Source organism: Morone saxatilis, unplaced genomic scaffold (genome assembly GCF_004916995.1).
Source record: "Morone saxatilis isolate NCDOM2014 unplaced genomic scaffold, NCSU_SB_2.0 Contig17, whole genome shotgun sequence".
In the NCBI taxonomy this organism is placed as follows: domain Eukaryota; kingdom Metazoa; phylum Chordata; class Actinopteri; family Moronidae; genus Morone; species Morone saxatilis.
This window is the reverse complement of record NW_023339729.1, coordinates 13,053,520-13,076,017: the sequence shown is the minus strand read 5'-3', so window position 1 is coordinate 13,076,017 and position 22,498 is coordinate 13,053,520. Positions and strand designations below refer to the sequence as shown.

Here is a 22,498-nt window from a genome sequence, read left to right as displayed (position 1 = left end):
AACAGAATGTGATTGCAAGACTGCAATTAAGGCAAATGCTGCACAGAGAGGAAGGAAAGTCCTTTTGGCCAAGATACTTTATTTTCAAACAGGTGCTTCTCTCTCCGCCACCTCCGGCACCTGTTTCTGAGATTTGTTTTTAGTGTCCACCTTCTTCTTCCTCTCACTTACTCTTTCTCTTGCTCTTTTTTCTCTCTTTCCTTGTCCCAGCAATGGAAGTCTTTGTTTGACAAGGTATGTAGTCTGAGCTATAGTGGGTGGAATCTCTTACCATATGCATGTTTCACTCATTGTGGAGCAGTGTTGTCTTCGAAAGGTGCTCATCTGTGTGTGAACTGTTGGTGACCTCGGACATAAGCTTGTTATCAGCCTAAAGCAACACAGATGTGAGGAACAGATGAAGCACTGCATTGTTCCGCTTAAAGGTCATGAAACATGGGGAAGATTTTGAATGAGCTGAGATGCAATATTGCACCATAAGCATCAGTGGGGACAGGAAAATAGGATAAAGTTACTTTTTAATGTAAAAAATGGCAATATTTTGTGCTTTAGTGTAATGCATATTTATAAATTACTTCTCTTTTTTTTTGTCCATGTATTATGACCTTGACATTGTAATTGTGCTATAACACTGCTTTATCATGGAAGTGACTTAAACCTGCACTAGGAAATGTTGCTTAGCTTCACACAGCTTACTCATGTTTGCCATCTCTGCTGGTCTGTGTCGCTTAAAGCATCTTAAAAGATCTACTAGTTAATAGTAAACTATTTTAATAAACATTTAATTCAATTCTTCAGTTTAATTTGGCTAAATGAGGTAAAAGTACCAGGTCTCAGCTGGTGGAGATGGCAAAGTCTTCTTCATCCCCAGTTTGTGATTTAGGCTGATTAGACAAATGTATTTTTAGATCAAAATCTTGCCTAGTGCAGCTTTAAATCCTTTGCCTGCTGGGTAACAATCACAGCATAACATGCAACCAGGCCGCAGCTTTGTCGAATCCAACTGCTATAGAGGCAAGAGCATCAGAGGAGCGGGAGCACCCTGGAGGCTGTGGGTGTGTCGTCCGCTGACATTGACCCTGATAATGCAATTAGGGTGATACATAATCCTAAATGTATTGATCTATCAGTCAGACCGATCTTGTAAGAAACACATGCAGGCTTGCACACACACACACACATTGATACAACCAAGAAACCCCAGGAGAAGAGAAACACAGACCGGCTGATCATGCAAGCAGCATGTTGGACTGACAGACGGCAAACGGGCCCCCTACTATCACACACAAACACACACACACACACACACACACACACACACACACACACACACATGCACACTTATACACGCACAGCCATCACTCTGTGGGGCTGCGGCAGCACCTGCCCACCCTGGGGCCCCCTACTTTCTCCAAGGGGGTAATTGTATGCGTGTGTGATGTGCAGGGGGTTAGCGGGGATGTTTAGGGCTGAGCCAGAGGCTCGTGTCAGGCTCACTCTTTCAGGGGGAGGCTGAGGTCCCCATGGGATTACGAGAAAGACTAGCTGGGGTGTGGTATGTGTGGGTGTATTAGTGATGGAGCATATTCTATGGACAGGCATTAAGTAGGCCTCTCAATCCGCTGTCTTTATGCATGCGGCACATCTTTGAATTTCCTTTAAGTGGACGTCCATCTAAAAAACGTGGGTTTGTCCAAATGGCGAGGTCACTGCCCGGTCTGGCAGCAACAAATGTCCTTTCACTCTTTTATTTTCCTTCCCTTCTTTCCTCCTCACAATGAGTTGCTCCATTTGTTAAGGGGACGACCTTGGGGAACCCTAGCTTCTGTGAAGCGACTAAGGAAGAGAAATGATGGGCCACTAAAGACAAGGAAAAGAAGGATTTCAAACCAGACTGGCAACCTGTGTCGCTGCATGAGAGACAAAAGTCAAAGTCTGCTTGAAAACAGAGCAAAGTCTGGGCTTTTAGTTGTCTAATGCAAAGATACACACTACGAAGTCCAGTGTTTGTGTTGTTCAGTTTATCTACATTATCAATGACTATTCACACACACTCACACAGCAATGGTTGGCCTAGGTACTGGAGTAACCATCAGTGGCAGTTGACGTTCAGTGTCTTGCTCAAGGACATGTTGACATGTGGACAGGAGGTGGTGATTGAACTGCCAACCCTGCAATTAATGGATGACCTGCTTGTTTCAGACATTCTCACTGTGGCCCTTTATATGAAGGGAGAGTAAAGATGGTATCCAGGTGTCTGGTCAATGTCCCACATCCAGTAAACCACTACAGGCTTGGGCATGCTTCAAATGAAGTTTTTGTCAGAGTTTTGAACATTGAGACCCCTTTCCAATGTCAAAACTGAGGGGAGCAATGTTTGGAACTTTCCAAAAACCAACAACCCGACAAACATGCTCACTCCAAGCAGCAACCATTTGGAACACCTACAGTTTACCTGCAACTTTTAGATGTGGTTGGACAACACTTTGTACAAATTAATTTCTTTCCCTTTACCTTTTAAAATATTCCATAAGCCGCAATTTGACCTAGCCAGTAGTTGTAACTTATTCAATTAGATAAACTGTTCCAGTGAGTGTAATACATTGAGATGATGAGAGATGAAGACAATGATGCATCTCTTGTGTTAATCAATTTTGGCATCCCTGCCTTGTCGGATGCAGAGCACCTGTCTATCCCATTAGGGATGTTTACACAGCAGAATCATCTTCTCTCCTTCATACTTTTTTTGTTTGGACTACAGCTTTCTTCCAGCTTCTTTAAAGTAGTTCTATACAAAACCTTCTCTATCATATCATTTTACCAGCTCCCATGTGTACATGGTTCATACAGCTATCAATTTCTGGGTTTCAGACTATTGGGGGCTAGAATCAAAGTGCTGCGTTGCTCTGTTCGCTTTTCCCTTCACTCCTTCCTCCTGTCCCTGGAGAGGATTTTGTTGCTGTATAAGAGCTTTCCTCCTCTGTGTGCACGAAGTACCTCAGAATGCTTTGACTTGTGTTGCCCATCGCCTGAAACAAACATGAGGACTGAACACAGACAGAGGCGATGTCTAATGAAGCAGAGGAGATGCTGGAGGAGGGCAGCTGCACTGCCTTCTTTCTCCCTCATAATCAAAGGTTCCCAGCCTCTATCTGTCCTCCACACACACACACACACACACACACACACACACACACACACACACACAAATCTGGAAAGACTGCAGTCATGGTAGCCTGTTGCCAGCATTGGAAAGACTGCAGTCATGGTAGCCTGATTGCACAAAATTATGTGCATCATCCAAAAGAAGAAACAAGGTCTGGAGTCTATTCTGTGCTGACTGACACACTCATTAGTTGTTCATGTTGTTGTGTTTTTGAGGATTTCTGCAGATTTAGGGATGGACCATAGTTTATGTCCAGGATTTATCTGGTAAACCGTATTAAGCATGTTTAGGTCAGACCCCGAAATGAACCAAACATATTTCACACTAAGAAATCAATGTACAGGAATGGACCTAAAGGGTACAAATGCTTTGTCGCTCCAGCTGTACCCTAGCAGGATACAAGCACTGTACCTTTGATACATTCTTGTACCTTCTTCTGTACCTCTAAAAGGTACCATCTAAAATGTACCCATTGGGAAGGTATAGACAGGAAAGCCCTGTTGCACATTCATACCCAGAAGCTGCCCAGTACAACCACAGTGGTTGGGGTTATGGGCTCAAGGGCACCTTAGTGGTGGAAATGAAGAAGGGGCGAGTGCTGCTTCTTCACTTTCCCCACCCAGATTTATCCTGCCATGTCCAATTATTCACAAAAATTTGTTTAAAAAAAAATAACAATTAGTTTTTATCTTTTAATGCTTTTCAGTACCTTTTTCATTGCATTGTTCAGCTAGAACAGATTTTTTCCATAACAAGTGAATGTTGTCACAGCCTAAATCAAGTTTTTAACTCTGGAAGCTTCAGCAGTGCCGAGTGCACTTGCCACGGGCACATGCCACAGCAGACTGCAGGGGGAAAACTGGTTGCACTACCCAGCTCCACATAGGCTCCATAAGGGAGGGCCACGGCATAAAAACAAGTTAAACTAATACAGAAAAAAGTCGCCATGAAGTAAAGAATGATAAAATAGATTGACAATAAAACACTGTTAATACTAAAATAAAACTGGGAGTCATGGTAATGGCTATGGAAGCATTTCACTCTGCTACACTGATAATTAGCTACTTGATTAAATTGACAAAATCACTCAAATAGGTCTATTGTGAACTTGCCAATACAATCTGAAAACTTGTCTGTCTTGCCACACAGACCAAGAATTGAATGGAAATTTACTAGTAGACTATTGTATTTCAATAAACCCAACTCTCTATTTAAAACAAGATTTTGCGATCACTGATTTGGTATAACATTTCCTGTGCCTTAAGATTGTTAAAAGTACAAGTATGTACCCCTTTCTGTCAGTTATGATCCACATTTAACACCTTAAGGACCTTTTTCGTACATTACAGGTTACTTTTCTGACAAATGTACCTTTGGGTACAGAAATGACACCCCCCATTTCTCTGTGTGTTGTTTTGTACTCTCTGAAAAGGCACTTCAGATGGATTTCCTTGTACAACTGTGGCAGGAGGAGCTAAATTAGAAATCTTTAACAAGAATTCTTTGTGTTTTACCTGATTATTTTGCATAATTTTCTCATTTTCTTCTGTAAAAAGTGGATCTAAGTGATCTATAGCGCTTCTCTTTCTTTAAATTGCCTTAGCACAGTGAGTGCTTTTGTACATCGTGAATTATGAAGGGCTACACCAACAGCACAGACACACAAATTGTTATCTGAGGGAACTGGGAATGCCCCAATGCTTGTAAAGCCTGGGATTGGAAGTCCCCAGGTGTGGCGACTGGAAACCTGGCTCAACTCGAAGTAGATGGACAGATAGACACTTGTAGAGAGGATGTATACAAACCATTGACTGTATATCTGTGGTTTTCCTGTCCAATAGAAACTCAAATGGCCCCTCAATGCAGCCTTGCAACAGGAAAGGATAGAAGACTAAAAGCACTACAACTATCAGTGAACCCTATATTCTGGGCTTTGTGTCCGTGTGTGAGAGAAATCCTTATATGTGTGTCCAGCGTTGCCTTTGTGTTGACAGCCTGCGCCCAACGGCATGTTTAAATGCCCCAGGCACACGCCTGCAGGAGCTTAGTGATTAAACACTTTCACATGGCTTCATACTTTCCATGAAAGTGTTTCCCCTTTAATTTCTGGCTTGGTGGCATAGAAAAGGCTCTGAATGTGAGTTAAGATCCCTAAACTTCTTACTGTAACCGCACAAATAAAAGTCTGTTAGATATTTTTGGAATGTCATCTTGCAAGAAGGTATTACTCAGTGCATACTGTTGTACTTGTATTAGCCATGTGGTACATGATTAATGATCATCCCATCACTTCTTAACTTAAGTAATGACAGTGATGCCTGTTGCTAGAATAGCCCAGCTAGCGTCATTAATTAAAACAAGCAAAAATTCAGTGATGGGGAAGCCACCTGTTCCCAGTGGGACTCGTGTTTCCCAGAGTTCATTTTGAATGAGCTTGTTAGTTATACATTCAGTGGCCATGGCTGAGAGAAAAGGAGGGTCATTATTTAAAGTAGCATTGTCTGGCAGTGCCGTCTCGCCTCATCGCATGGCACAGCTGGCACCTTCTCAGTGTCGCTCTCTTTTTTATAAATACACTTCAAATGAATGGACCACCACCCAGGTAACTGGCACTTAATGGATACGCCAACTGGGAGCCCTCAGCTGTGTTTAATGGTGCATGCAGGGATTGCATGTCTCACCATGCCCTGTCAGTTTTACCTACATTAAAAGCAAAAAGAGGTTCAGACAATGAGATCATAACAGCAGTCACTGAAATTATTATTATAATTATTAGTCCTTTTGAAAAGAACACTCATGCTATAAAGGATAGAATATCAAGATAGCTGAGAAGAGATCAACTACTTGGATTTGACTTAGGTTGCAGAACTGATGATGACCTTGTGACCAGAATATTTCTAGTTTATGAACGTTTTTGAGCCTTTTTTGTGACTTAATTAGCTGACCTCTTCTTGGGTTCTTTCATTGATAGTGTGTAGGTTCCCTTGGTCTTTTTCTCTTCCTTTTATCCATACATCTATGGTAAAAATGATGTGCTTTTCAGCCTAATTGCCATTGACACATACACAGATGGTGGGGTCACAGTCTGCTGACCCGCTCATCTAACACTACAGCGGTGATTGACAACAGCTGAGTCTTGGAGATAACGCAACAACACAGAGTTTGTGATGATACCGAACTGGGTTGTCTTGATTCAGGATCGTAACAGCAAACTGCTCCCCGCCCCATTCCATTAAAAAGCTCCCGGGCTGTGTGGTGATGAAATAACAGACAGACCCTCAAACATTTTCATTGAAAGATTTAATCAGAGCTCATCTTTCCCTGCTCCTCTGCCTCTCTCCTGCTCAGCTCTAAATAGATTTCCTTAATGAAAGGCACAGTTCCAGTTGGCGGAGTGTGAAAACAGTTTCTGCATTTATGCAGAGGTAAAAATAGCTGCCGTGCCTGTCGATCTGTAAATGGGAGAAAGAAGATGTGTCAGTTTACCCATAATTGGCTACAGTGTGCAAACTCAGAGCATCGGTGTCATGAAATCAAAGTGTCTGTTTTGATATTTCTGAATGTCTCAGTGATTTAGCAACCTCCGTATGCTTTGTGTGTGCATGTGTGTGTACATGCAGTAAATTTGTACTCACCAGACCTAAAAATGTAAATCCATTACTAGCGGTCAGTGGAGGGAAGTTGAAGTGACAGCACACAACCCCCACTGAGAAAGTGTGTGGGGTGGAGGCAGGGTATGCCCGCTGCCTTTTAGGACCCGTGTCAGTGTGAATTTTGATGGGGCTGATTGTCTGCTTTCTGTCTTCTCTTTCATCTCCCTTTCACTTATTGCCTTCATAGCTTTGTTGCTGTCATCTTTTTGTTCTGAAGTCCGATTCCTCATCAGAGTTAAGTGGATGACACTGCAGAAGATGTGAAGAGACTTCGCCTCAGCCTGCTCATCTACGCTTTCATTTCATCTCTTTTCATTAGCTCTGTGTACAGTTCACGGCCACCACCACACACTTGTTCATCAGTTTTATAATAACAGCAGAAAAACTGAAGTGCTCTTGTGGAAAAACAAATTAGGGTTTAATTAAGCGGCATAGTGTATTTTCATACATGTTGTATGCTGTAACTTTCTTTTGTTTGGAAGATTATCATGTTTCAACCTTGTTGCCTTATTGTTTTGGTCCTTGTTAAGCTGTGCCAGTTAAAGAGGTTGTGAGCATTGTTTATTAAGCTACACTAACTTTCACACTAAGCTAACACTAACACTGGAAAGCTGCTTTTGTGTGAAAACTATTTGTAGCCAGACTGGTGTTTCCAGGTCTTTTCCAAACCTCCGTCCTGTTCTCTTCACACCGCACATTGGTTTAGCATACTGACACCTTTATTGTGAATGCAGTGCCAGAGTGTTTAATTAGATTGTTTATTTTGGGTCTACACATGACAGCAAGACTACCTTTGTTCTCAGTAAACTAAACGTCTTCCTTGCCTTTAACTTATCAGTCAACAAGCTTCCAGGTTCCTATTTCAGTTCGTTACGGATCCTCTAGGGGATCAAAGCCACAGTGCAGGTCCATTCATTCCTTATGGCTGAAACTGTAATACCTTCCCACAGGTTATAGTTACAGAGCTGTTGACAGAGTGATGTGCTGGCCATGACCCATCACACCAACACTTGGGGGCTTGTGTGTGTGGGTTTATGTGTGTACGATACAGACCACTCAGAGGTTCTAGGGACCTTTGGAAAATGGAAAATGTCTGTTTTTTTGTCATAGACGCTTATAGACGACATGATTACAGAGTAATACCCTAAGAAACACACACGTGTACATATTTTGGGACACATTCCTATGTCATAGGCCATACAGGTCCACAGTGAAGGCTGGCAGGTGCACTGTTGACACAGGTACAATAACCCTGTGTTAGCTGTGTACACCTGTTTGTGTGTGTGTGTGTGTGTGCGTGTGTGTGTGTGTGCATGAGCGCTTGTGACAGATTTTTGCCTCCTCAGTCAAGCGCTGCCCATTAGGGAATGTTCCACACCGAGTGTACAACTCAGCCAACTCTTTTATTCCCCTCTGTTTTCCCTTTGGAAGAAAAGTTTAGTCTTTGCTGAGACAGATGGCAACATTGACGACCACCACAAACGAAAGCTGACTGCCAGCGCAGATGTTTATGCCCGCGTGCTGGATTTATGATTCCAGCTACACTTTTTTGGGGGATTTGAACTCTAAATTGTTTGCTGGCTTTCAGATCACTTTGTCTTGCTATGTGCTCAGCTGTCCATGAAGCACTGTTCAAAGAAACCGCCTCACCAGCATCTCCCTGTTTATTCGCGGTGTAGACAAGATAATGCGAGACACTCAAAGCTAATGGCATTTTTTGCTGCTTTATGCGCCCACACTAAACCTGTAGTGGGAACGTTTAGTTTGCAGTTCACAGAAACTGCTTTCTCTGGACTCATTCTTCTCATTTTCTAAAAAACTTTCTTTGTTTAGGAGCATTTGTTCTGTACAATGTTACCATTTAAAGACATCAGGTACAAGCATCTGCTTCTTCTCTCATTTGTCTTTCTTCAGTGCTGCCTTCTCTGGTTTGTGTTTACATGACAACTTCCCAGAAGCTTAAAGCTTTCCTTGCAACTAGCAAAGCAGTGTCTCTTTACTTGACACCTCGTGTACGAGAATAAAACTGTTTCCACTTGACACGAAGCAGCTGGGGTCCAAGCCAGCTTTGGGCCTGTGATAGACTGTAATAAACACAGCATCCTCTCCCATAGCAGCGCTGCATCAGATTCTTCTGTCTGACGGGCACTGGAAGATTGCTGAGATAAACTAAGCACATGACTGGCTTCCCCCAGACTCTGTGTGGGTGTCCCAGTTTCAAGATCAGAGTCCTGAAAGAAAGGGCAGTAGGAACGACACATTGACAGAATAGTCAATTTAGTGTGAATATTGAGCAAAACATTATCATCACGATTATAAATAACATGCATGTTTTCTTCTGGTAATCCAGCTTCAAATACATGTATTTGTTTATTTAACCAGAAGCACATGCAGTGCAGTGATACACACCCTGATACACACACACATATTGTCATTATTGTGACTTGTATTAAACCTTAATAAGTGCTTCTGTAAAACAAAGAACAAAAAACATCTCATAAAATATTGTATATTACATGTTATTAATATATTTTTTGGGGTAAAAAAGTCATGATATTTTGAAGTCCCAGTACATATAAATACAGTATTTTGAATTTGTTTTTGGATCAACTTCCTTGTTTCCTGTGTTTCTACAAATTTAAGAAACTGAATCGATAGATCCAGGTGTATTTATGGTTAAACTGGTCCCTACACTGATTTTGCACCTTAACATATTGGTTTAATGTTACTGTTATTAGAGGGCACACACTGTAAACATCATCAGTATTAATATTTTCAGAGTGACCTGCCGAATTTTGTAGGACAGAAAAGTTGGGTTTCGTCCAGTTAAATAAAAGTTATTCTCCGATCCCATAGCTGTTTTGTTGTTGTCTTGGCAACCTGGCCTGGGCCATCCCAGCAGGCTCAGCAGATGCCCAAGGTGAGCGGCAATGCTTAGCTTTCATCCAGACCTCCGTTCCCGTCCTGTCCCCCTCCGTGTCGTCTTACAGGGCATCGATGCCAAAGCCTGCCAGCCGGGCCAAAGTGCTGAAGTGGCGAACTGTGACAAGGAGAAACCACATGACACAACGCACACAAACCCCCCCACCCCCGAAAATATAGCCCTTTTTGACCCTTTACTCCCTGATGTGATGTCTGTCTTTGTAGCAGTGTAGTTGTTGCTGACTGCCGATGTGTTTTCATGAAGACGTTAAGAGGTTGCTCACGGCCAGATGTCTTGTACATGATTTACTGATGAAGCCTTGTGCCAAAATAGGTAAATAAAATTAGGTCACAGATGGAGTTGCTCCCTCTGATAATAAAATTCAGTCACATTTACCATAAAGTATGCGGGTCTGAGCAGATTCTGTGATTCCCTTCTCTGATGGCCTACATCAGGCATGACTATTTATAGACATAATTTTTTTTGTTTTGATCATAAAAAGAGATCAGCTATACAAGGCTACTGGATGTTTTGGCCAGCATTAATGCCACTGCACTGTGAGCACATAACTCTGCCCCTTGGAGAGCTGTTGTATTCCCACTTGCTGTACTTTTGCCGCTGCTGTTCCATCTTGAATACCAACAGTAACAGTTAGGATGACATGATGGGATGTTAAGAACTGTAGATGACAAGGAAGCTGTCCTCCTTTTTACATCGGTACATTTGTAAGGTTTTCAGTGCGTGAGTCTATCCCAAGTCTAAGCAAAGCCTTCAAACCTGTGATTTTATGAGCTCATGTCACGTCCAAATGTGGCTGAAGTGATTGAATCCCAGCGTGTTGTTGATGCATTTTGAATGCAGTCTAAGTTATATCTACAGATGTCCGCTTGGAATTGGATTACTCAAACTGCATGTTAGTGCTAAGTCTGAAAACAGGACCATGGAGAACCTTTAGGCTGTCCTGTCCAGTGACAACATTATCACCCTGACAGTGTCTCATACTTTCGGGGGCAGACGGGGGAAATTCTTATCTTTGACGCTGGGTTTACCGCAGCCACAGTTGCAGATACAGCGGCTCATCAGGGTGCCTGTCAGGGTCTGGCACTAAGGGTGTTATTATGATAAGAATTATCTCCTTCAGGGGAGCAGCTGCCAAGGTTGTGATAACTTACAGTTCCATTACAGGTGGAATAAGGACCACATCGTTTCTACAGCAGAGCCTTCATAAAATAAATTTTACTTTTTTAATAGGGTATGTAACTGTACTTATGTGGGTACAATTACATATGTCTGTACATTTGGCATCAAAATGGTGATTCTTTAGTCAGGGTCAGTAGCAGTAAGTGGTTTGCATATTGTTGTTTGTCTGTGTAGTCTAATGAAACAGCTCTGTGTGTTTTCTGTCTGTTCTGGTATTTTCTGTCGAAGAAATTCTGTCAGGGTCCACAGTTCATTTCATTATCTTGGCTGTCAATACAAATCTCATTATTTTGAGTCTTTCTTATACCTTAACAAGAACTGCAAGTTGTAAAGAGATCGGCTATGAGACTACACGGGGAAGGATGTAAGAAGTGGAAAGCAATTTCACTTCTTTTGGCTCTTGAGCTGACTTTTCTTTGCAACTTTCTATAGATCCAAGCCTACTTCTGAGACTTCTTGGAGTCTTGTCATCACCATGAGAAAGTTACTGCTCCTGGCCAAGAACAAACCACCCCAACTGCCCCTAAAATTGCAACCTAATTTAAGCACGACATTAAAGTGCTGTATAATGCAGAGATAACGTGTTAATTAGTGAGCTTTAGAGGTGTTGGTAGGAGATTTTGTTACCTTTGGACATAGCCATGCTAGCAGTTTCCCCCTGTTTCCAGCCTTAATGCTAAGCTAAACTAACTGGCTGCTGGCTGACAAGAAAGTGGTGTCGGTCTTTTTATCTAACTCTCTGCACAAAAACAAACTAGTTTATTCCTAAATACCAAATTACTACTTTAAATCAGAGGAAAAAATGCTCAGGTACAAAATGGTAAAGAGACTTGCAAGTCTTGAACAAAACATGATTTATTTCTATAATAATTGGCAGTAATGTCTTCATTTGAGAAAGGAATTTCCCTGTAGTTGTGGTTGGAACTTATCTTCTTGATTTCATGAAGACGTAAATCCTTTGGCTGCTGCATGAAAGCATTATATCTGCCTTGCTTCTTTTGCACCCCAAACTGCCTTTTCTGGAAGTTCTGTTTTCCTACTCCAGTCACTGCAGTTAAAAGAACTCCTGTCTCGCCTTAAAAGGAAAGGGGAGCGGGTCAAAGAGAGAGTGGAGACTGTTTCTTACTCGCTGACCTCTGAGGATTACAGGAATAGGATTATGAAGTAGAGGGTGCCCCAGTGGAGCTTTTCACCACTACCAAGGATCAGGAGACAGCTGACTGGCTGACCGCCTGATTGTAGCCGATTAATAAAAGCTCCCGCTTGCAGAATTGCCCCAACGCAGCCCAGCAAGTGAAATGTCAGGGGTGGCAGAGGGCATTTGTCCCTCATGCTTTTATAATATGCCCCTTTTCTCCCCACAGCCTTATCCTTCTGGTAGGGGAGGGGTTCTTGTTGAAGATTGACGGACAGTTTGAAGGGTCCCACCCGACCCAGATGGCAACCTTGAAAATGTTTCCGACAGTCCCGCTAGCTCCCCCATCCTCACCCCCAAGCTCTCTCAGCTCCCCCTTTTTCCTGCCTTTTCTTCTTGAGATTTGAAGAAAATGAGTCGAGTGGCCTCCCCTTGGGCTGCCCCAGCCTCCGGTCCATTTGCCAGCTATTAAAGATCATAAATCTCTGTGGTGAATGGAACCGCTGTCATCAGTGGTGGAGGGTTTTGATGGTGTTGTGGCGGGGGGGTTGACCCCAGGGCAGGCCTGGAGCAGAAGAAGGGACTGAATGGGAGAGAAAGACAGCCCGGGGATGGCTCGTTAAACAAATGTTCCTCGCGTTTTTTTGTTCCCTTTTTTATTCTGTAAGAGCCACTGAAGCCACTGAAGGGTTCTCACCTCGGTGTAAATGGGAGGTTTGGGGGGAAAAGGTCACCAATTTCTGTCTTTGTCTCTGTGCTGACCTGGCTGTGCCCTATGCTTGAGTGACACAGATACTCCACCACAGCTTTGTGTATGTTTGACAAGAACTTTGACTTCTGCATGTCTCTCGGTAAACGGGGCTCACGTTTAGTCACTCACTGAGAGTGACATTAATAGCCAGAGTGGTTTAAGCGTTCCCTTCCTCGTGGGTGTTTCTATGCCTTCAATCTTGAGTCCTGTTTGTGTGTTTTTGTTTGTGTGTGTCATTGTGCCTTCATACATGCTTCTCTCCAGTGTGAATGCTTTCACAAGCAGCGACAGGGGGTAAAGTGTTTATTTGAACACATGCTTGAGAGCCTGCTGAGGGCTGTTTCGGCTGTCTGCTACAATCCCCTCTGCATCTGGAGACACCCTGGGGGCAGTACAGCTCTCATTTAGTCTGTCTCTCCCTCTCTCTTTTAAACTATCAACCTGTCTGTCTTGCTCCATCTCGCCCTTTGTCACACCAAATCAAACCACGTACACACTGATGCAGATCATTTCCAAAACCCTTTTTTTCTCTCAGTTTAGTCACTTCATTTACTCTTATATGTCTGGCTTTATGAAATTCTTACTAAAAAAACAGCTAAACCCAAAATGACTGCAGAGAGGAGTCAGAGGGGAAAGACCACAGTTTTACCCTGCTAAAATCATGGATGTTTTAACAAGGAGCCACTCCATAGCAAATGAAGCGAAGCCTTTGAGTCCACCACTATACAATTAGTACATTAGTACAGACATGAACACAGACACAACAGATGCTTCTGTTTATACTACACTGGGCGTCTGCATAGGTAGACAGTCACACATGTTTGTCATCACGTAAGGTTCGAGCCTATATCGCAATCTGGTAGCAAGTCACACATTCAATGCAAGTCAATAATGTTGCTGAGTCTGTTTTCACTGCACTTTTAGGTGCAAATTGAAAATGCATATAAATGGAAGAATGTCAGTACACTAAAAGTGGTCTCTGTAAATTATTTACGATGTATATTCCACATGGCAGATGGTGTGGATCGTCTGGTGGAACTTAATAAGATTTCTCTTCTTTATTTGGTCAGACTTTATGAGGCCTAGACATTGTTGCAGGTTATGCTACTCTTATGATAATGGTATAGTAACCTGCTTTGGGCATCTTTTTATACCAAAGCTGAGCAGTGTCCGACCTGGGTGAATTACGTGCTGACCTATTCACACTGAGGACAAATACAGGTTTATCATATAGCAAGTTTCAGCCGACTTCTAGCACTGCATGACTTTGAGGTTGCAACATCCAGAGCCTGTATGATGTATAATCTTCCTATGCTTGATATTGCACAGCATCTGTCAAATAAAAGCCCTGATGATATTCTGATTGCATCTTGTCTCCTAGAGACCGGAATACCTCTCTGTCTGGGATAGCATTAAACGTGCAGGGGAATTTGGTTTTAAACTTTAGGGACAGAGTTTGCAGAGGGGAATAGGCTCTGTGCAATAACAGTGCAATAAAATGTGTGTTCGAGTGTGTGTTAATGAATGCTCAGGGTTGAGGCAGAGACAGGGAACAGTGATGGCGTGTGAGTGTGCAGTCCTCTTGTGTGGTGCTGGGTAATAGATCTCAGTGGCTGTCTGTGGAGCCAGCTGCTGTGATATGGCATGAATTAGTAGAGATGTTGATGGAACAGAGACGGAACATGTTGGTGTTTGATCAAGCGTATTGATACCGCGTTGCCTAGGGACATTTCATTTGGAAAGTGGTATCTTTTGCTAAAGGCATTTTTGAAATTTAAACTTTAATTAATCAAGCAAGGTGAGGAGGATGGCAGTATTATTCACAGCAATGGGTGGGCCGGGTGCAGGAAAAAGAAAGGTTGCACATTTCACACCTTCAGCAGAAACTAATATCACACAAGGTTTGCTAAGACCTGCTGAATACAAGTGACACAGCAAACCAGCTCTACAGATTCAAACCATTCAAAAGGGTCCATGACAAAGAAAAAAGACGAATTCACTTGAAATAAAGTAGACAGAGTTCACACAGTCAAAAAGCTGCTTTGATATCACCTTTGATAGACACTGATCATTATCTTGATTAAATTGCCTGCCGTGTGCAGATGGACTAAAATAATGACTCTAAAGTGGATCTTTGCACCAATACAATAGTACCTTGAAAGATTAACCTTGCTCAAGAACATAAAGAATGCTTATGGATCATGGCCGTATATGGGGAATGTACTTGTAGACAGACAGCAGTGGCTACTAAAGTTGAAACGGCTCATGTGGTCTGGATGTAATTTACCTGTTGGATTGGGGTTTGCAGGTGAAATAATCTGTGAATCTGCCTCAGTCTTGGTGTATAGTCTGTGTGTCTGCATGCTCATGTGCTGTATCTATATCCCTCATGTCTAGCACAGTAATGGGGTCAGATGTCCAGGGATTTAAAGTAATACCTTACTGTCTAACACCTATCCACATATCAAGCCTCATCTGTGTGTGTGTGTGTTTGTACATGTACCCACTGAAGACATCTTCACACAGACCAACGTTGCCTGGTTACAAGCCAGTTGGCAAGGAAACGGTGACGGCCCGTGCTAATTTGTGATGGCCTCAGACGACTGTGTGTGTGTGTGCTGCGTGTGTGTGAGATGAATGAGGGCTTCTAATCTGTCAAACGAGACAGGTGACCCAGCGCTCCGTTGATTAGCCCTGACAGACACAACGTCAGTCATCCCTGCAGCCAGCATGAAAAATGCTTCTGTGTGATGGAAAACCAATTCCGGGCTGTCTGAAATCTGTGTCAGTTGTATTGACTGAATTAGCAATTTAGGTGACTTACCTATAAAATTTTATTTTGAAACCTAAGCGGTCCAAAATGTAGCTATTGACAGGCTGATTTTTGGATCATGCAGGGTTTGGTTTAAACCTGAAAATAAAAGGATTTTGGCCAGGACAGGCCTTTCCCTGCTATTGTGTGTTTAAGATTACATGGGCTGAAGTTAAAAGAAAACTAAATTTGTTTTGCATATGGAAATGTACAACAGTGCAACAGATGCATGATCTGAAGATTCATTTTGGTCCCTGCATATGGGCTGTGTGTAGAGTTATCAGTTTTATGGTGGAGAAGACAGAGGGAAGGAATGAACGCAGAGAGAATACATTAGACTGCTTGCAAGAGAAAGCAATTACCTGTGGCAGAATACGTGCATTTCCCATCACAGAGGACAGGAGAACAGTGGAGAGAGGAGAGGAGGGGAAATTAAAGAGGACAGAAGTGAGAAAGGGATGATGAGGAAAAGAAAGTAAAAGAAGAAGAAGAGATACTGTGGGCAGCAGGGCCTGCCAGTCAATTCTCTCTGTACCTGCTGATAAGAGTAATCTGAGTGAATATAGCTCCAAAAGTAATGCCATGCACTTGAAAATTTCATTTTTTTGGTCTGATATTGGGACTTGGACTGGGTGTCACTTGCAGGTCCAGGTAGGAGCAGCTGCTCTGCTGAGAGAACGTAAGCCTCACTGAGGATGATTTGATTCCTACTCCTCCCACTGAGCTTCTTCCCCAATGTATTCAAGAGGTCAGGTAGGACTTTAAACTGCACATAGCTATGAATGTGCATTCATGACTTTGTGACTTCCCTGAGGCCTTATTTAACCCTTAAACCCTTTTTTTAATTTAATTGCTTTACCCTTGAGATGAATTTGATTCAATTGCTGGACTTCCAGACTGCTTGGATGAAAGGGAGACACCATATTTTTATGTATAGTCGGTCATGCATTGCACCTGTATTCTTTTATAACAAAATCACCACAATGACTGAAAAGATTTCAGATGTATAGATACATAGACAGTATTACAGTATTAGTAGCTTCATAGTGCTTCATAGAACTATCAGCCTGTGAGAGCGTGGAACAGTGGTTGGTAAAAGGTCACCGTGGCTGATTACTTAAAGTGCATTTAACCAAAAGGAGTTTTTTGTTGCTGCTGCATCACACAGTAAGCCCACATAGTTGGTGGGTCTAAGATAAGATATAGAATATGATAGAACTGACTGCAATTATCTGTCATAATAGCTACCTTTGTGAATCTTATAATGCTAAATCTGTGTTGAGAAATGTATATGTAAATTTGTGGTCATTCCTTTGGCTGTAGTTTGTAGTGTTGTACTCTATTGTTATAAACAAAACCAGTATTCTTCCCCTCTTTTCCTTCCCACCCCTTTCTTTTTAAAAATGACAAACAATACTTCACAATCGTCACCTGTTAGGGATTAGTCCCCATCTATCTTATAGCCACTTCCTCTTCCTGTGTCCCTCACACTTCAAAGCAGAGTGTATTCATTCTGCTCCCTGTCCTACAATAATCATCTCCTCGCACAATAAGCCAGGGAAATAACAAGTTCAAGTGTGCAGTCTGTGCAACACTTGCCCCCTCAGTCTTTCACAGGAGTTTCCTGGGGGAAAACACTGCTCATATTCAAACATGAGTAACGAGTGAAAGAAAGGAGAGTGGGTGAGAGATTGTGGAGGAGTTTGCTGTTTAATGAAAGTGGGTTATAATAGAGTGCTGTGCTGGGACAAGCAAGGTTCTCTCTCAGCTTGTTGATCTCGCTGATGTATGCTATGTCAGATTGTTGCTTAATTGACTCTGTTTGTGCCCAGCTGAAGGTTATCTTATCAAAGGCAGTAATTTAATCTGTCAACTGCCAGCAACTGTGGTTCTTTTCTGTCCAAGCTATGCTGGTTTATTTCCATAAGAGACAAAGAGTATTTTTTAAAATACTATTTAAACATGCAGGCATTATTAGGGATGGGAATTGATCAAATGTTGTTTGATAACGATTCCATTCTTTATCATTTTCCTTATTGATGACTGGTCAGTTTTCTGTGTGGATGAAAAGTCTGCTAAGCCTGCCTGATTGGTGCTAATGTTATTAAAACATAGGATATTTACCCTTGGTAATGGCTCTGTTGGGAAGTAGTGGCACTCATTTGTCAAATACATGGTACAATAATATAACCAGCACTGTTGTCATCTTTCCTCATGAAATGAAGAATTGCTTTGGGGCGTTTCTTTCTCTCGTGATTCCTTCTTGTTGGAAGTTTCCAGCTGGATAGACACATACATTTTGTCATTATTTTGAAATGTTTTGTAAAACTAAGAAAAACATGCCGGCATTAATAAAAGGAATTGATAAGCTCAGAGGCATACTGTACGAATCATCAGACGATTTTAAACTGGTTCTCAACTGGAACCGTTTCTCCATTCCCATAGTGTGTAGGATAAACTACATTAATTCTGGGCTCCACGGAAGGTGACCTCTGGCATCTGTAGATAAAAATGTCTCGTTCTGAGGTAACAAAAACACAACAATCCCTATATTCAGGTAATTATGCACTAATGAAAACCTATAAACCTTATATTATATTCCACTTCTGCCAATATATCCTTCTTAATGTTACTAGACCTTTAAAAGAAGATGGCAGATCAGCAGATAGCCAGCGTTAAATAGCAGCTTCTTGTCCCAAAATGTCAAATGTTGATATTTTGTTGTTCCCTTGTCTAACCCAGTTTTTCTCATTACATGCAGTACCAGCCCTGTTCGGTACAGGGCAGCTCTGTGTACACTACATCACACTTAAGTCTCATCTATTTATAACTCTTCCTCTTTTTAATAATGCTTTTCAATCCATTACCTATGCTGTTTTTCTTCTGTCATGCTATTTACTCCTTGCTTTAATGCAGACTCCACCACTACTCTTCCTCTGTCCTGCTCTCCTCTGTCTTTCTTGCTCATCGTTGGCCTTGGCCTTAGCCTCAAAGTCTAGGTGTTGTTTATGGTCGTGTTAACAGGCACTGCTGTGGCATTTTGGGGGCTATTAGAAGTCTTGTTGAGGCATTAGTCATGTCTCGGAAGTGTGACGTGGACAGAGCACTGCCTGGGCCAGCGGGGGCTCCGACATGCATGGCGAGCTGGTCTTTATGCGAACCAGACGGCTGACCTTTTCCTGCAGAATCCTCCGCGAAGGGAGAGGTGATGTCTGGGTAATTAATGGTGTGAAACCTTGGCGGCTCATCGCATCCCTCCCTTCTGCATCCTGCCCCACTCTGCTGTCATGTTGTCACTCAGCTGTCAAGTGACACCAGGGGAAGGTGGGAGGTGGATCGGCCCATCTGTGTTCGTCCCAGGTGGAAATTTGTTTCCAGCAGAGATGCAGGCAAAGTTCAATCTAAACGTTTTGATGATAATGAAATTCAAAAGAGGAATAAGAGTCTGAGTGACAGCCAGACTGAAGAGAGTCATGTAGTATCAGTGTCACACAAGTCAACTTGAGCTTATAGTTTTTAGTCAGTGCAGACAAAGGTGTTATCCTCTGAGATCTAAGAAGACAAACACACTCGCAGACAGAGCACAATCAGAATAACAATTTCCTTCTTTAGTTTGTACTATTAGATGCTATAGCATTCCTCTTCTCCCTCTGCTCCTCTAAATAGTGCTGCTTTTGTCTGGGTAACTCTGAATTCTCTCTCTGTCAGAGAACAATGAAAATAGCCACTGGCTACTGACTGGTACCCCCGTCAGCATCAGTGCCTGCCCGAGCCGGGAGCTGTCAGGTCAGACCCAGACTGTGGTAGAGATTAGACCTGCTCATGTCAGATCCGCCTCTATGAGCATGGCGCTTTATTCTTACAAACTGCACTGACCACTGTGTCGGATTATGTGTGCATTTGTGTGTGCGTGTGTGTTTGCTTCACATCCCTTTCAGTTTAAGTTGCTCTTAATAAAAAGAATTATCTGTATTGTAAACATGGTGTTCTTTGGAGGGCAAAGCATGTACAGACTAGGGCAAACAAATTTGAAAACATCACTTATAATCTTCTTTCTCTCCTGTGTTCTGTGATATTTAGCTAAGATCTATAAGCAGTGGGACAGACAAAGCTTAGTACTCAGTTTTGTCTTAGAAGGTTAAACCTTTGCTCACTGTGACTTCCTTTGTGTTTCAAATACAAAATGTACACAATGTATGTTCTCATTTTTCTTTTTCTTTCAGTCTCAAATCTTTCGTTTTCTATTAGAAAATAAAATAAGACAGTAATTCCTGCCCGCAGCTATCAGAATTGTCCACTCTAAGCACTTAAGGCCCTGTTTATATTAACCCTAACCCTAACCCTAACCCTAGCATTAACATGCATCTTGGGTGATCGATCACAAGTGGACAGCTTGAAGTACGTCAGTTCACACCTGGCATTACAATGCGTCTCGAGTCACTTATGACAGCAAAGTCAGGTTTCATCTTCTGGGCACCATGGATATCTGTACAAAATTCAACAGAGACATTTCAACAAAAAATACAAATTTCAATCTCATTGTTGTGCTAGAGACAGAGTCAGGGAATCGACAATGTCAGTAGGATTCATCTCTACAGAGCATAAAACTCTCTGCAAAATTTTATGCCAATCCATCTGATAGTTGTTGAGATTTGTCATTGTGGAAGTGTTTGTGACTTTTCACCTCTCCATCACTTCCCCCGCCCCTCCCCTTCAGAGCTGCCACCCGCTGACAAGCTGTTGGCTCTAGTCAACCTGAACTAGTCTCTTGAATGAGACCAAGCCTGGGCCCCGCCACTGGGGCCGATGATAAGTGCCAAAACCACAGAGCATCTCCCAGCTTATGGTAGCCAATAGCACTGATAATGTACTCTTTCAGCTGTGTCAGATAATGTGACAAAAGAGTGTGTTTGTGTGTGTGTATGAGTGTGTGAGAGAGAGAAAGAGATAGAGACAAGAATGATATCACAGAAGTAAAAACCCCTTGGTGTGAAGGGCACAGTCTGAAAAGCCTGATTAACATGAGAAGGTGAGTGTGCGTGAGTGTGTTTCCATTGTACCTGCTATGTCGGAGTGTGTGTGAGGGTGCGTGAGTGATGACCAGTGAATTAGGTGCCCCTGGTTTTCGCTTGTCCTCCCTGGTGCTTCAGTGTAATTATCGAAGAGACTAACGAGCTTCTCCTACTCTAACGAGGCTGGCTTTTTATTAGAACTGCTAATTGCTCCATATCGAGGGAATACTCTGGCTTTGTGTTCAGGAAGCATTGGGAAGCAGAGTAACTAACTGCATATGAGGTGTGTGTATGGATGTCTACAATCTATGCTGCTACTCTGTTGACGTCTGCATACACACAATAGTTGTAAACTTGGAGAAGAGATCACTTCTGAAGACTGTACTTAAACAGGTATCTACATATATAGCGTGTGTATCATAGTGTCGTATGTCTGTATGCACCTTTACATTCACTCAACAAAGTCTGAATTGCTACAGTCAATAGGAGCTGAGATGTGAATGTACAGTATGTGTGTGTGTGTGTGTGTGTGTGTTGACTCCTCTAAGTGTGTACGTGGACTTAGCTCTTCAATCAATGTTGATTTGTTAATTGATTAACCAACATGCTCCTAATTGCTTGCCACTGCTTTCTTTTATTGCTCTATTTGAAAAAGATTACTCCAGGGGGCATTTGGAGATTGCAATACTTCATATAGCCTACTATATATAGTATATACACATATATACTGATCGATTCTAATCTCGTCTAGTGAACTTACATCGTCAAAAATATGATTTTTTGCAGGCACAAATAAATTTGAGGTTCATCTGGAAACACTTTGCATTTTAAAAGGGTTAGCAGCAGTCCAGCTAGGGGAGCCTTCTGACTAAGGGGAAAAGGGAAAGCCATTTGGAGAGTAAAACCCTGCCAGCTCATTAAATGGTCTGTTATAATGTCAGCTACTGATAATTAGTCCATCTAGGCTGGTCTGCCTTCATACAGTATAAGAGATTTTATGTGTAGTGCAACACACTATCACTTCATACAGTAGCAACCCTTTTGATTAAAGGCTTGAAATTGTACAGGGATGAATCTAAAGTTTTAATCCTCATCCTACCAACATATTTAACAGACAAGGACTTTCGACTGGGGTCCCTAGAGACTCCCAGAATAAACTACTGTAAGAAACAACCATCATAGAAACACGTTATACAAATCTTAAAACATTATTAATTATGCAATTTATGTCATCTGAAAAAATCTAATCATATTATTATTAATTTTAGGGTAGTTACGCTTTATTTGAAAATTGTGTAAAACTAAAATAGAGTCTGTAGGATTTGCCTCTACCCCCCCATGACAGTGTGTGATACTAGATACTAAACTGCATAGGCGGAATTAGGTGCGTTTGACCGGGGTCCTCCAACACATTTAATTTAAAAAGGACAAATTGAAAACAGAAACTTAAAACAATGATATGAACTCATTGGGAACACATTGATGGACAAAGTCATTTCAAATGTAATGAAAGAATAAAGCACCTGTGAGATATGACAAAAAGTAACCTCTGGAGTCTGCGGGTACCCCAGTCGGTAGGATGAGGGTTAAAAAAAGATCAATATGGAAAGTATCTAAAAGAGACTTAATATCTGAATAATCTCATAGCTTGTTTTGTCTGTGGGTCAGCAGATTGAGCAGGTAGATTTTACCTCACTGTCCTTATGATAGCAACAACTCAATGGTGCACACTCTTTGCACACTCTAAAGGCCTAAGTATGCTTGCCGTTTGAGACCTGTCGCGCGACACTGTGACGTCAAAATGACGTAGATCTCGCTGGCGCACCAGGATTTTGGCCCGCTCGCG

General features: G+C 42.2%; 1 protein-coding gene across 5 annotated transcripts in view; it reads left to right on the top strand.

Moving 5' to 3' along the window:
- rhbdl3 (rhomboid, veinlet-like 3 (Drosophila)) overlaps positions 1-22,498 on the top strand; it is a 54,728-nt gene that overhangs the window by 1,442 nt on the left and 30,788 nt on the right. For 3 of the 5 annotated variants that reach the window (XM_035660635.1, XM_035660636.1, XM_035660634.1), the window contains one exon: positions 211-234. The exons of the other annotated variants lie outside the window; for them this stretch is intronic. In XM_035660635.1, coding sequence (XP_035516528.1) covers positions 211-234 — 24 coding nt within the window. The remainder of the gene's footprint in view (positions 1-210; positions 235-22,498) is intronic. 5 annotated transcript variants of the gene reach the window in all.